Genomic DNA, 14587 nt, shown 5'->3' with positions numbered 1-14587 from the left:
GTGTTGAAAAAATTATGTATAAAGCATTTTTAAATATGAAAAATTATTTCATAGGTACTTTGTCAAGTTTGTGATAGTTAATCTATCAACACCGGTTTAACGTAATATTTCTAAAATATTATAAACATTATAACATATAATTTAATACCATAATAAGCATAATAGTAATGACTAATGAAATAATGAAACCACCTGAGTTCGGTGTATCTTTCATTGTATCCACTTTTGTCTTATTAATAATAATAATACCTTAATCTTGCGTTGTCACGATATTTTCAGTGGGCTCGGATTGTACTGGTGGTAGAGAGAGGGGTCAGCCCATCGCAAAGGCTCAAAAAGCTCATGTACTACTCACAACCGATGTCAGATGGCCGAAGGGCGTTGGTGTTGCGGCTCAATCAGACGGTAAGCAAATTCCAGTAAAAGTAACACGCATCTACCCACGTCCTATATGATACAACTTAATAATTAGTATATAAAATATACATCATATATGCATATAGCAGCGATCGCTGATCAGGGGAGGAGATTACAGAGGATTATCTCCCTGAAATAATTCCTCTTGTCCCACAAAAAATAGTATACCTATACCATTTCCTACGTTAGTTTTCGACAATACTTGTCTTTCTCGAAAATTACCTGTATCAATGAAACAAATAAATTGAAGTATGAAATTGTATTAGGTACATATTTAACATATTTAACACTTATATAGAGTACAGTGACGACGCCGGGGACGGGCAAGGTTAGGTTAGGTCTGGCCTAACCTTAGACATTATTATATACTCATTATTTTTTTTTTTTTTTTGTGGTTTGATTTTAAAATTCTTGGCCTCCTATGGCCCTGCCTGGAAAAAAATCCTGGCGCCACCACTGATAGAGTAACAATTATGTCTGACGTCTACATTTTAGTGTTCAATTCAAAACTTCTGGGCCGAGCTGGTTAGTGTAAAAATAAATACTGATCAATTTGATGTTAGTAATGATCATAATTTTATATTTATTTCATTTCCGATTTCTAACTATTTAGTTATTACTTGTTACCTTTATTGTTCTTACGCCAGCCACTAGCAATGCGAAATATCATCGATTCGACTAATTCATGATATTATTAAGTAATAACTAATAAGTATTAATTATTAGAGACATTAGTATATTAATTACCGATAGGCGCTTTAAAGTCAGCGCTCATTATTTCTTATATTGACGGATTTCACCACCAATAATCTAGAAAATTTTATTATTTTTACTAACAAATTTAAAAAAAAAAAATTCATTCAGAAAAAAAGATGAAGTTCACATTTTGAATTGTGACCTCGTCTACATTTCAAACAAACTATCTAAGGTTTGAATTAACACAGTGCCTAATGCTGAACTAAACTTTAAAAACACAATATTGTTTTGTCTAAGTACTATAACGACGTATAAATTTTAAATATTTAAAACAAGTAATTTGGATACAATTTATGTTACCATAATCTGATATTAGTTTATGTGTATGTGCGGATTATATGCAAACAATCAACTTTATGTCTTTATTAACGCGTATTGTACTACATTAATTTTGCCTATTCAAATTGTGTATTTTTGTTTAATTTTTTGTTGAATGTAACACAACCATTAAAACAATCCACAAATGTGAATAGAACAGGAAATAGGAAGAATTTTTTATTACAATGTCATCAATAAACTCCAGTCATTCTTTAATTAGAAACTTAAAATTGGGATTTCACTTTCATGTATAATGTATACACATGTGCATATTACTTATTAGGTTTATTTTTGTACATAATTTGGTAGGATGTAAGGAGGTTAATATAATCATTAATCATTGATGCCAATAGAATGTACATAATGATGTAGGTACATAATTAAGGTAGTATACGCACATTATACACACAACAATTTAGTTGAATATCAAACATTTGTTTAATATAAACAAATGTATGACGAGCATAATATGTGTATAAAAAAATACAAAATAAATAAAAAGATAAAAATTATTAAATATTTTTAACTGTATTGTTACAGTCACGAGATCGAAAAATAAAACAAACAAAAAAAAAATAATAATAATAATCGCACATAATCATAATAATAATAATAAAATAAGAGTACAAAACACAGTAAAGAGTATAAACACAATTACATAAACAATATAATAAATATACAGCAATTGAATTTATCAGTTGTCCGCACAAACACATAGATCACTAAAATATATGAATTACAAGAGATTCTACAATGGATAAAAAGTACTAATAGTAAAGTAATAGTATCTTATCAGTAACGGGTTAAAAATAATAGCCGGTATAAATGTTAGCGTACAATTCATCAAAAACATAATTCAATTTTTTATTCTTACAGATATATTTTAAGATTTTTATTTTTTTAAATATTTAATGTATGTAGGATGAAGACAAGGACCAAATGAAGGAGATATTAGAAATGAAACGCATTCACAATCGCTATGTCGAAAGAATGCGTGCCAGAGACCTGAGCAGCAAACTATCGTCTTCGTGCGGAAAAAATGCAAACAATGGGACAATTAATCTAAAAGCAAATAAATAATATTTGTATAATAATAATTTAAGTCCATAAAAAGTATGTACAGAATTATATATAGAATTACACATGATTATTTATATATATATATTATGTATAGCTGTATAAAATACATCAATTATATTTATAATGTATATATTATAATTAAGATACTTTCAGTAAAGATGGTTAGCTATAATAAAAAAAAAAATATACAAAAAAGAAAAACATAAAAACCAACAATATAAATCCTAAACGTAATGAAAAAGAAAAATATTAATTTAATCAAACATGTACAAACAGTAAAAATGTTGTCTTAAACATCTAAGAAAAATGACAAACAAAAAAGGAAAATATTAATATTTTCTGGAAAATGTTTTAATTGTCTATTCTTAAATGTAGTAAATAATTGATGAAATTTGCTTTTACTAATTTGTTTAAATTTTCAAATTTTCTAAAATTAAATAATTTGTAACTTAACAAAGCACACACTAAAGTTTATTAAGGGTCAATTTTTTCAATATAGGAATTATTTCATTTAATTTTGCTTAAAATGAGTTTCTAAACTCAAAAAGAATTGATTTTATCAGTCTCCAATTCCCAAAAATCTTAATATTAATAAAATGATTATGATAATGGCGTACAACATTTACTTAATTATATTTTTTCACTCCAAATCTCTTCCTTTTATACAAAATAATACCTAATTAATTATTATAATAATACAATTATGTTTATTTAATAGTAATATGCTAAATATGAAAAACAACAATTATTTTTCCTTGTGTTTTATTTTTAAATTTATATAATTAAATATTTGAAAGTGTATATAAATACAATAAATACACTAATTATTTTTTATTATTATTATTTTTTTTTCCTTTTTTTTGTAACTTTTTGTTAAGACATAACAAAGCAAGAATACTGGATATGAATATTATAACAAAAATTATTGTATCCATAATAAGAAGAAAAACAACATTAAATTTGCTAAATGTTCAATAACTGGCCTATTGTTAATTTCATTACCTACATTCAAAATATAAGAAGACCGAGGAACATATTATACGTTGTGACCACCAGGAAACAAGTATACCACACAAGCAACATTATCAACCAATCCACAAAAATTGAGTTAATTTGAATAATATGTCAAACAAATTACATAAATAAAAACCCAAAATCAATAGCACCGATTTTTTTGTATACAAATAAAAAAGGGTGTTTTATGGTTTTATAAAGACAAATATAACAAGACAACTATAAACTAAAAAAAAATAATAATAATAATAATAAATTAATAAATTTAAAAATAAATATTTTATCCTATACATTACGTTTAAGTATTAATAATATTTAAATAACAATAGTAAATAAAAAAAAATGTAAGAACTTCTATTGCTATTACTGCGTATACTTTTATATTGCAAATAGTTGAGTTAAAATGTTAAAAATAACAATATATTGCGAAATGAAAATTCATAAAACATTGTTTAACAAAAAGTCTTAATATATACATAATATATATATAAAAAAAAATGTATGCAAAATTATACAAATATTGATTAAAATTAAAAGAAAAATGACTTATGGAAACACAATTGGTAGTCAAAATTTTGAAACATTGAACATAATGAAGTAAATAATTAAACATAATAGATAATAGCTATTATTTTGTCATACAATTTATAATAAAACATTGAAATTTGCTATTAAACACATTTTATGTATTAATAAGAAGCCCAAAATATTATAGTTTGTTTAAATAGTATTCACTTGTGGCATCATGAGAACTAATATGTTCGTAAATATTCTAATTAGTATTTACAATAGTAAAATGTTCATAAACATAAAATGTAATAAATATGTAAAACATAAGTTATTTCCAATTGAGTATAATATTATATAACATGTATTGGGGAATTTTAAAGAAATCTGAAACAGAGTAAACTTTCCTTACAAGATAATGTCTCAGACTTTCTTAAGAAAATATTGAAGAAAGAACAGATGGTTGGTGGTAACGTAAACTGTACAACCTCCTTTTTAATGAAGTCACGAAGCTTGTTTGCCAACAATAACACCAGGTCTGGACGGCCGTACGGGACTGTTTGATGTTACCACCGTTGTACCCTGAGGAGTCTGAGAACCACTGTGGAACTGGAGGAAAGGGTTCATTTCCACCTATGAAAAAAAATATATGAATGCTTAGTACATCAATTCAAATTTAAATTTGAAATTGTTCCAAATGAGACTTACCTTCAGCAATTTCTGATTACTAGTCGCTGCGTGTTTAGTTAACGCGAGGGGTGCTTCCTGATGATCATCACTAAACAGGTGATCACCCTCTAGGTGTCTGATTGCTTCGACAATGGTCTCCAAATTTTGTCTGGAGGTACTGGTGAGGTAAACACGCGCGGACGGTAGTACTTGCTGTTGCTGTGGAACTGGCTCCTCTTCGACTGCTTTCAATCGATCATCTTCAGGTGCGTCGGTGGCCTCAGTCTTAATAAGCACACTGTCTTCCTCCGGCTCTCGCTGGACTACCAGATTGTCGGACTCGTTCACTTCAATAATCTCCATACCAGCTTCCTCTCCAACCACACACTGCAATGTAAGAAAAAATTGTTTAACATGATGAATTTCGTAAAAGATAAAAACTAAAATTTCAAAACCCTATCCAATCCCCTTACTGTATTTGTATTATGGTGGTACTGGATCGTAGTCTGTGTATTTTCCGTGGTAGGTTTTTGGTCAACAAACACTTCGCCTAAACGGGCTGAATATACTTTAACTTGCTCTTCTAACTCGACACGCAGATTTTGCTCTCGTTCTAATTGCGATCTTAATTCGGCTACTTCGTCAATCATGAGTCCGCCATCATCTAAACCTTTAAATACATATTTTTATCAATGAACAAATGTCAAACAAAATAATTAATAAATCATATATTTTTTAAATATATTCTCATTTTCTTCTAACACATTTTACTGCGCATTTCAAATGATTACGTATATTATACTTAGAAGAACCATAAGTGATATAGTAAACAAATTAATCAGAAAAAAATGTTCGTTCTGGTAATTATAAAATATGTCAACTACATTATGCGCTACCATCAATGAAAAATAATGAATCACAGATTAATTGACTGTATATAGGTCAATATAATTGATTTTGCCAATCAAATGCTATATCTTCTTTAATAGTAAATTAATAGATAAAAACAAATAAAAATGTTTGGAACTAAAATGAAGAAATTAACAAAATTCCTAGAAACCAACCATTATCGGAGTAGGTAGGTAACCGAATGGAAGTGTTTTAATTATTTAAGTTCAATTCATAAATATCATTGCGTACGAAAATTTCTGAGCGGGGACAGCGTGTCAATGTCCATTTTTAAGGATATGTTAAAATTTATTAATATTACCTAATAATCTATTATTAGTAAATTTATTGTACTATTGAAAATGTAATAGGTAAAACTTAGTTTTCACAGAAATATCGAATGTTAATTAATATATAATAACTATATCATGTATTATTGTTATAATTAACTTTTAAATAAATATCAATGTACCGTAAAACGATGTGATTAGTAGCGTTGTACTTGTAAATAGATTAAATTGAATGTAAATATTTTGAAATTATTACTAAATGATTGACAAGAATTTGAATTTCCAACGATTATAAAAATAAATTATACCAATATATCATTGTACTTTCAATAATTTTAAGTTACTATAGGAAAAACTTGTGCATGGTAAATCTTTATGATTTTATATTTTTAAATAAAATAATCGATTTTGGTAACATATAAATTATATTCATATTTATTTTCCTTATTATTTTAAAAGTATTGAGAATAAAAACTTTTAACCCCCACTATTCCACCCAAATTAGATCCAAAACAAATCGTTGTAAAAGCAATATATTCATATAACGTTTTACTCAGAATCTAAGTAATATTATTTTAACATGTCATGATAATTTATTTGTAGTTTTTTTTCCAAAGAAGCATTTATGCCGACTCCCAAAATAATATTACGAACAAAAAAAAAAAGGATAAAATATCTTGTCATGTGTCACTGGAATCGTGTTATGGAATATGTATTCACTATATAAATGATAACATGCGTAATTCAGTTCAAAATCTTAAAAATATAATATAATCGCTTTGTATGCAATTATTTAAATGCACTAACATCAACTTCCTAGTTCCCGTAATTATGTGTCATAAATCAAAATGTAACCACACATAATATTATTATATATAAACACAATCGTAACCCTGACGTATTAAATAGAATAAGCACAATATACCGTGCAGTGTAAGTTATTTAAAACACCCTTTTTATTTTTTTAATGTACCTACTTGCTATTTGCAGTTTATTTGGTAATGGTGAGAAATAATATTTTGAATAATATCAGTCTAAATTGAACATTGAGAAGTATTATAGTTTTGTTAAATTGTATACGCAAAAAAACGATTTTAATAATAACCATTTATTATGTCGATTTAAATGATTAGTAAGATAAATAAATTTAAATCTACTTAATATTCATGACAATTACATTATACTTTTAATTGTGTATACAACACACAATGAAAGTTATGTTAAAAATCTAGAAAAATGATTGATAATTACTTAAGAGATTAAACGCAAAGGACACAAACGAATATCATCACGAATAAATTACTGTGCCTAAAACAGTTGTACTTTCTGTTAAACACATTCTCACAGAATACACAAAACCACATATTACAAGTATACCTATAAGTATCTGTTGGTTAAAAAAAAATTTAAGTATAGACTCGACAGTAACAGTCTTTTAATTTTAATTTAATTAATTTAATTGTATAGGCAGTCAATTTTACTTGGTCTTGCAATATATAAATAATTTTCATAAATCAACATCATAATTAAATATTCATATAATGTATGTATTTATTTTATGTTAATGCATTTAAGGCTGAAACTATAACATTTTTTTTTTTTTTTTAATTGAAAAAATATCAATTCATACTTTTTTGACACAAACATTGAGAGTAACAGTTTACACGTATACCTCAGAAACTCGTTCTCAATATTGAAATTTCATACAAATATATAATATGATGTACCTACATGTTAATATATTTGTTACTTAATATATAAGAAAGGCTGAATAAAGTATAATTTTATTATTATAGTCGTAACTCGTAAAACTAAACATGTCATTTATTTTTTATTTTAATCTCGATTATAAATCGAAAACTATAGGTACCTACATGAAGAACGAATTACAACATATTGTCCTATATAATTTCATATTTTTAAATGTATAAAATCAAAAAATACAATACTGAGTATTCAACATAAATCTATAAAAACATAACACTTAAATCATTTTAACCATTGTATAATAATAATTTTGGGTTATGTACAATTTTACAATAATTATCGTTAACAGCTGCAGCTGCACGCGAGTCCTTTTATTTACAGACACCGCGTACACAGTAATGACGGACATCTTTACACAGCGGCCGTTGCTTGTTCTAACGAATTCAAATGTGTCCATTATAATAATGTCAAGTTACTACATTATAATTAATTTTAATATAACAACAATGAACACCTCATAATTAGCTCGGCACAGAGCACGAGACGACAAAACGAATTTTATGAAAACATTTTATACGTTACATTTGAAATAAAAACGCAACCGATCAGACACGCGATACTATAATATTACATAACAATGTATAGACATAATATGGTTTATCTATCCAGACAGCGGAAACACGCTAAGCGCATCTGTCTGCCTGTCGTTATAATAAGACGGCAACGATATGACATTATATTATACTATTACAAGGGTGGTTTTTGACAAGTTTAACTCCTAAAGAAGGAGAAGGCGAAAACATTTTGCACAAACATAACATCCCACTTTTATCCGTTGATAGGTGTAATTTTCTACGCACTTTATACCAAAACATTATGAAATCATTTTTATTCATAACAAATGTATTTTATGTTTGGACGACTACAATGGATATTAGTGCTACTTTCATGTATTTATACATAAAATGACCACTGAAGTATTGTAATGATGACAGAAAGGGCAACGTAACGAGGAATTTGCAAGTGTGAAGGCCGATATCGTTGATTGATGAGTGGGAAGCAAGAGGGGATAAGTAGTTAGTACTTCAAAACATCGAACTTCCTAATTTCCAAACTATCGATTTTATATTATAATATTTAATATTTTTCCATTTATCAATTATATGTATAATTTACTAGTCTATTATCAAAAGGACGAGAATACGAGATCCCTATCCATGATAAACAATATACCTAACCGTTTGTCTAGAATATCGTCTACCAGATCATACTAAGCCAAATCAAACATCAAAATAGTGACATCTAGGTTGATATTACAGTTACACCTAATATCTCCCAGCTACCAGGTATTAACAATATTTAAAAAGGGGAGAATATTTTCGAAATTAATATATTATTATATCTGTAAAATATATTCAACTAAGAAGTTACAATATTGACCATATATACAAGTAATACACAACGGTATATAAGAGCACATAAGACGTAACTTCATCATTACTATATTTCATGAAAATAATATGGTGTTTTCTCTATAATATTCTCCTCTTCAAATTTGATAATGGGTGTTTAAATGCGATCTATGCCCTTGAATAAATCTGCTGAGCATTCCATGATTGTATAATATTTTGTTTTCAAATATGCATTTGTGTTGCTACATTTTAACGCGCCGTCTAGGACAAAGCGTTATATTAACCTAGCATGCCACAATTTCGATTTTGCTAAATAAAATAATTATACTCTATTAGTGCTATGTAGCTTAATATATAAACGGAAACAGTGTATCCGACTATCCGAGTGTATCATGACAATATTACCTATTCTTTCAAGAATTATTTATATTAAACAATGATATTTTCCCCAATTAATTTTGATTATATTTTGTGCTTTGTGATTAATTATTAATAAGTTCACAATTTCACAATTTAACTGAATAATACTAACCACCCCACTCTACCACTCCGAAGTTTCAACCAAACTTCCACCCTTTACGTGCGAGTGACTATTTAAATTACGGGGGCGGTACAACGATTTTGATAAATAATGATCGACGATGAATAAGGAAGCTAAGGCAGTAATGACATAAACAGCGTTAGAAGATACGAGGCATCTATTATATTACCTGATGCGGTGCCGATCACTTGGATATTATCGGGAGATAAAGCACCACTGCGATGATCACCGTCAACGTTGGTGTTCAAAATCACCACACCTACACAAAACAGACAAAAAATCATTATAATCGTTGTACTCCACCGGGTCACATTCGGATGTTTTGTTTTGTTCGGGGTTTTATGTATTTTATTATTGTTTTCTCGTTTAACGGATGAATGGAAATGGAATACACATTGCACGCGCATTGCATAGGCGCATAGTACCCTATACTGCAGCCGCCGTAGGCCTATAGCCCATTATAATATATAAACAGCGGAAAACGAGAAAAACACAATAATATTCGGGGTGAAAAACCTAAAATAAAATATAATAACAATAAAAACACCTGGTTCACGCTGTGATCTCTGTCTCTTATTCACTCACTCACTCACTCTCATATAATATTATGTACAATAATAAGTGAGATCAAAAGCATGACACAAAAGAGGGATAATGCAATTTTTCCCGTGTAGAAACCTGCAAGACTACCACACGCACACACACGCACACTGTGTAATAAAAGCGAGTGCGTGCGTGCAGCATCCGTATGACGATAATATTATACGCAATTTAAATGGCGCGGTGGAAAAGAGAAGAATGTAAAAATATAAACGTAATAAGTAATAACCGGCAGGTGCTGCTACCTTGCCGCGCGTCGTTGACCCTCTCTCCACGACGCTTTACAACCAGCCGAAACCACCCGTCACGGTCGCTTGTCCGCGATCCCCCCCCATCTTAGTCAATGACGCCATCGCGTACTTACCGGTGGAGTCGTCGATTTTGCGTTTCTTGTGCACGCTGGCTGTGCTCAACAGCTCACCCTCTTGCTTGCTCACCAGCCGCTTCAGCTGACAGTTTTGCGACAAAAGTCTGGTCTTCTCCTGTTCCAGCTGGTATATGTAGTCAGCCGTGTGCTGTAGGATTGCAGCCTGCGAAAATACGAAAATTTCGAATGTAAAAATAATATAAGATGACATATAACTAATTATCGCGCATGCGCATGGTATATAATAAGTACATATTATTATTGCATCATATGAGAGCGTTGTAGTATGAGGGTGTAGACTTTGAATCGGCGCCTATAATACTTGCGTCACAAATTTTATTTAATAAGTAAATTGTTTAGTTATTCCTCGCTACGCTTTATAAATCTCTGAAACGTTGGGCAGTCTCACGTTTGGACGGGTTTGAATAGAGAACAATTTGTTTTTGAGTTAATGATATAATCTATTGTATTTATTAATTAACTTATACAATTTGTTGTCAGAGTGAAATAATTCTGCCCGAAAATAAACCTAAGTTACAGCTTGGATCTGAAATTATATTACAATCGGTGATGTTGAAGCGAGGCTCAACGACCAAGCTAAAAATTGTAAGCTGGGATATTAAAATAAAATTTTAATTTTATAACATATCCAGACTCGTATTTATTGCGGAGTCTCGCATTTAACTACTTGGTAAAGATACTGAGGTAGCCATTAAAGAAATAAGACCAGGTGTTTTTATACATTCGGCTACTACCTAGTTCATAGAGAATACTAAAATTCCAAGGATCGACGAACGGGTTATAGCCACAAATGGGTTGTTTTCGGCAGCTCTGATCTAATTTTATTTTTTGTCGTTAAATTGTAACTGTCGAATTCTAAGAATCTATGAGCGAGTTTGCCGCAGATGTGTTGGGTAATCTAATATCGGTAATAAAACATAATAATATTCTAATATAATAAAAAGTTAAACGACTTCGTCGGATTACTTAACAGTTAAGTCCAGATCATAAAGGTCAAAAATAGATCTAATAGCTTCCCGAAAATTGATATTAAAAATCAATTATTTGAATGTACATCGTTAATTTACAAATATAATATATATTTTTTTGCATATTACTCGCGGTATAATACTACAGTGGACCGTTGTAAAAAGAAATATGGAAAAATTTCTAACCATTAAACTCGAATTAAACATTGTATAGACTAGATAGATCCCATATCCTATATTATATTAAGTATACCAACACATTTAACAAATATTAGAAAATATAATAGCGTTTATATTTATATACCACATACCTATTAGCTACGTGTAGGACGAGTCGAATAGTGTAGAACATCAATCTTATCTAATAATTCAAATATTTATGTGATAGGATATGTTACCTTATATTATAGTAACAAATAATAAATTGTACGATTTATCCACCACTCTTAACATTATAATAAATCAAACGATATAAATGTATAAAATAAATAGTTAAAGTATTCAAGTATGTTTAATTTATACTTAAATAATATCCACTGTTTCTCTGTTTCTTAAATGTATAAACTAAATAGGTAGTTATTTCATAGAATAACGCTATTCAACACGTCATCGTCACTGTAATACATATTATTATAATATATGTAAGTAATATAATTCACAATAAAAGTTCAAAATATTAATGAAATAAAAAATACGTTGTTGTTTCATCATAAAACAATAATTAATATTGATTTATAATCATAATAAAATATCGATTTTGGTGTCAAGGATAGAACATCGATAATATGATATGGCCGACTTGCGTCAACGAAAGTTACAGAGACACAAGTACCGGGCAATTTACTAAAATGTACCGATTTTAAGACGCAATACATAAACAGCCCTTTGTAATCACTCGAACTGGAAAATTATTACCATATTGAAAATTATTTGATATATTATGTTTAATTTTATATAAAGTAATAATTATTTTCTAAGCACGTCAAAACACATATTATTTTTAAAAACATATTGGAGACTTTTGTATTTACACTATAGATCGAAGCACAATAGCTAGAATACTAAAGCGTAGTATAATATCATAAACAGAAATTTCCATTGGGATGGGGTTCTTATATTAAATGTGTAAATATATATATGTGTGTGTGTGTGTATTTTATATATTTTAACACTCAACTACCCCATGATGTACACCTTTAGTGTATTATACACGTAGAATAAATTATTATTGTGGACATTGCATTCTTGAAAAAAATTTAAAAATTACATCTAAATCGCATACGTTAAGTATTTTATTATAGTTGCCCAACTCTAATATTAATATTTTATACAAAACTATACATCACATAATAACTATAGAACATAAATCACGATTTCAATAAACTTGTATAAATACAAATGTACACTCGTAGATCAATCAGACATTCATAATTATATATATTAAGTATACATTAATTAAAACAATTTTGGTACGCATTGGTGGCGGTGACAGCAGAATATTTAAAAGTATACCGATATATACAATTATAAAACTCGATTATCGCCTGAAACCGATAGTCCATAACGTTTGCTCTTTGCAACAAACGGGTGGTGGGCATGATATGACATTACGCGGATAAAGGGTAGAACAGAATTATTTAAAATACAACATCAACCTGTAGACTGTAGTGCATGAATTATTCTTTAATATTATATAATACACGCGAATATTAAAATACGTTATAATTAAATTATATATATATATATATACACCATCACTTGTGAAAATATTCAAAAATCGAAAAAAAAAACCAATATAAATTGTAAGCACGTTAACACTTAAAACTTCAAAGCTGTCTGGCATGTGACATATTATTTTTTAATCCCACGTGCATTTGACTATTTCAGTCATATATGATGGCACTTTAACGTAGAGTGAGTTTTTAAACACACGTTTATTAAGTCAAGCGATTTTTAAACAAGAGCGCATGTTAATATTACATTTTCCGGTTTATAGATTAATTTATTATAAGAGCATAATAGTTGAAAAGGGTATTTTTCAAGGAGGGGTTTATCGGACATAATAGACCGCACCCTACGAACATATAAACACACCGCACTTACAACAAAAAGATTATTAAACATTTTTTCAAACAAAATTATTTTGACAACGTAACAACAACATAACGTTAAGAATATATCCTGCCTCTGGAAATTCGAGAAAAGTTTATGCAAATATATAAAAAAAATTCTACTTCAATATTGAAAAATAGCTTTCTGCTATCGACCGTTAAAAAATAAAAAAACGCCTATCCGGTTCCTCCCCAACTTAAAACGTTTTTAAAAAACCACTGGTAACATGCGTACATATGCGTAGTACGATATATTATTTCATCATATTAGACGATTATTACCTTATCCGATCTCAAACGAACCGCCTGGGAAAAGAAAACATCGCCGTTCGTAATGTACATGTAGGTAAATGATAATATTACGATGGCTATCGTTTATAGATATATATAAACATAATATAATTACAGCTGACAATTACTAATAATATAAATTAATGATATTACCGTTATAGATTACTGATTAGAGTATATGTACGAGTATATTATAAATTATAGTGCAATATAATCGTTGGCAGTGTGCATCAATAACATCGCGATCCGTTTGCCACTGCACATTTGACCCCGCAACGCCATCATTAAAATATCAATGATATGATTTTTCCGACATGTTTTCAATTATACGATTTTCAAATTTTCTCACGATTGTGCACGAAAAGTAGTTTAATAATTAAAACGCCGGCCACTTATACACGACCTAATGGATATTGAACTTATGAGTACGCACTCACGAGAAAATGCCACGTACAATCGTTTTTATTACCGACCAATTATTAAAAATCAAATATGTTATTTTTAATTAAAAAAAGTATTCATTTTCTAATTAATTAATTAATTAATTGTCAATTCGTGTTTTTCACTGTATGATACAACTATTACGATAAATATATTTTAATTTGGCCAAATTCCAAAGGCGTTGAATTA

General features: G+C 28.8%; 2 protein-coding genes across 4 annotated transcripts in view; one reads left to right on the top strand and one right to left on the bottom strand.

Annotated features, from left to right (window-relative positions):
• LOC113551855 (transient receptor potential cation channel subfamily V member 5) overlaps positions 1–2571 on the top strand; it is a 48837-nt gene extending 46266 nt beyond the window's left edge. Inside the window, exons 16-17 of one of the 2 annotated variants that reach the window (XM_026954394.1) lie at positions 280–405; positions 2413–2571. In XM_026954394.1, the coding sequence (XP_026810195.1) occupies positions 280–405; positions 2413–2571 (285 nt within the window). Of the gene's footprint in view, positions 1–279; positions 406–2412 lie in introns of those variants that run through there. The other variant, XR_003405146.1, reaches the window with a different exon arrangement.
• A 1576-nt stretch (positions 2572–4147) lies between these two features.
• The window catches only part of LOC113554259 (transcription factor AP-4), a 33448-nt gene continuing 23008 nt past the window's right edge, over positions 4148–14587 (bottom strand). The window contains exons 3-7 of one of the 2 annotated variants that reach the window (XM_026958015.1): positions 10564–10729; positions 9769–9858; positions 5235–5431; positions 4801–5148; positions 4150–4725 (exon numbers count right to left, since the gene is read on the bottom strand). In XM_026958015.1, coding sequence (XP_026813816.1) covers positions 4597–4725; positions 4801–5148; positions 5235–5431; positions 9769–9858; positions 10564–10729 — 930 coding nt within the window. In that variant the 3' untranslated portion in view covers positions 4150–4596. Of the gene's footprint in view, positions 4726–4800; positions 5149–5234; positions 5432–9768; positions 9859–10563; positions 10730–14587 lie in introns of both variants that reach the window. The other variant, XM_026958016.1, reaches the window with a different exon arrangement.

Source organism: Rhopalosiphum maidis, chromosome 2 (genome assembly GCF_003676215.2).
Source record: "Rhopalosiphum maidis isolate BTI-1 chromosome 2, ASM367621v3, whole genome shotgun sequence".
NCBI lineage: Eukaryota > Metazoa > Arthropoda > Insecta > Hemiptera > Aphididae > Rhopalosiphum > Rhopalosiphum maidis.
The sequence above is the reverse complement of the archived record's forward strand: the minus strand, read 5'-3'. Positions and strand labels throughout refer to the sequence as shown.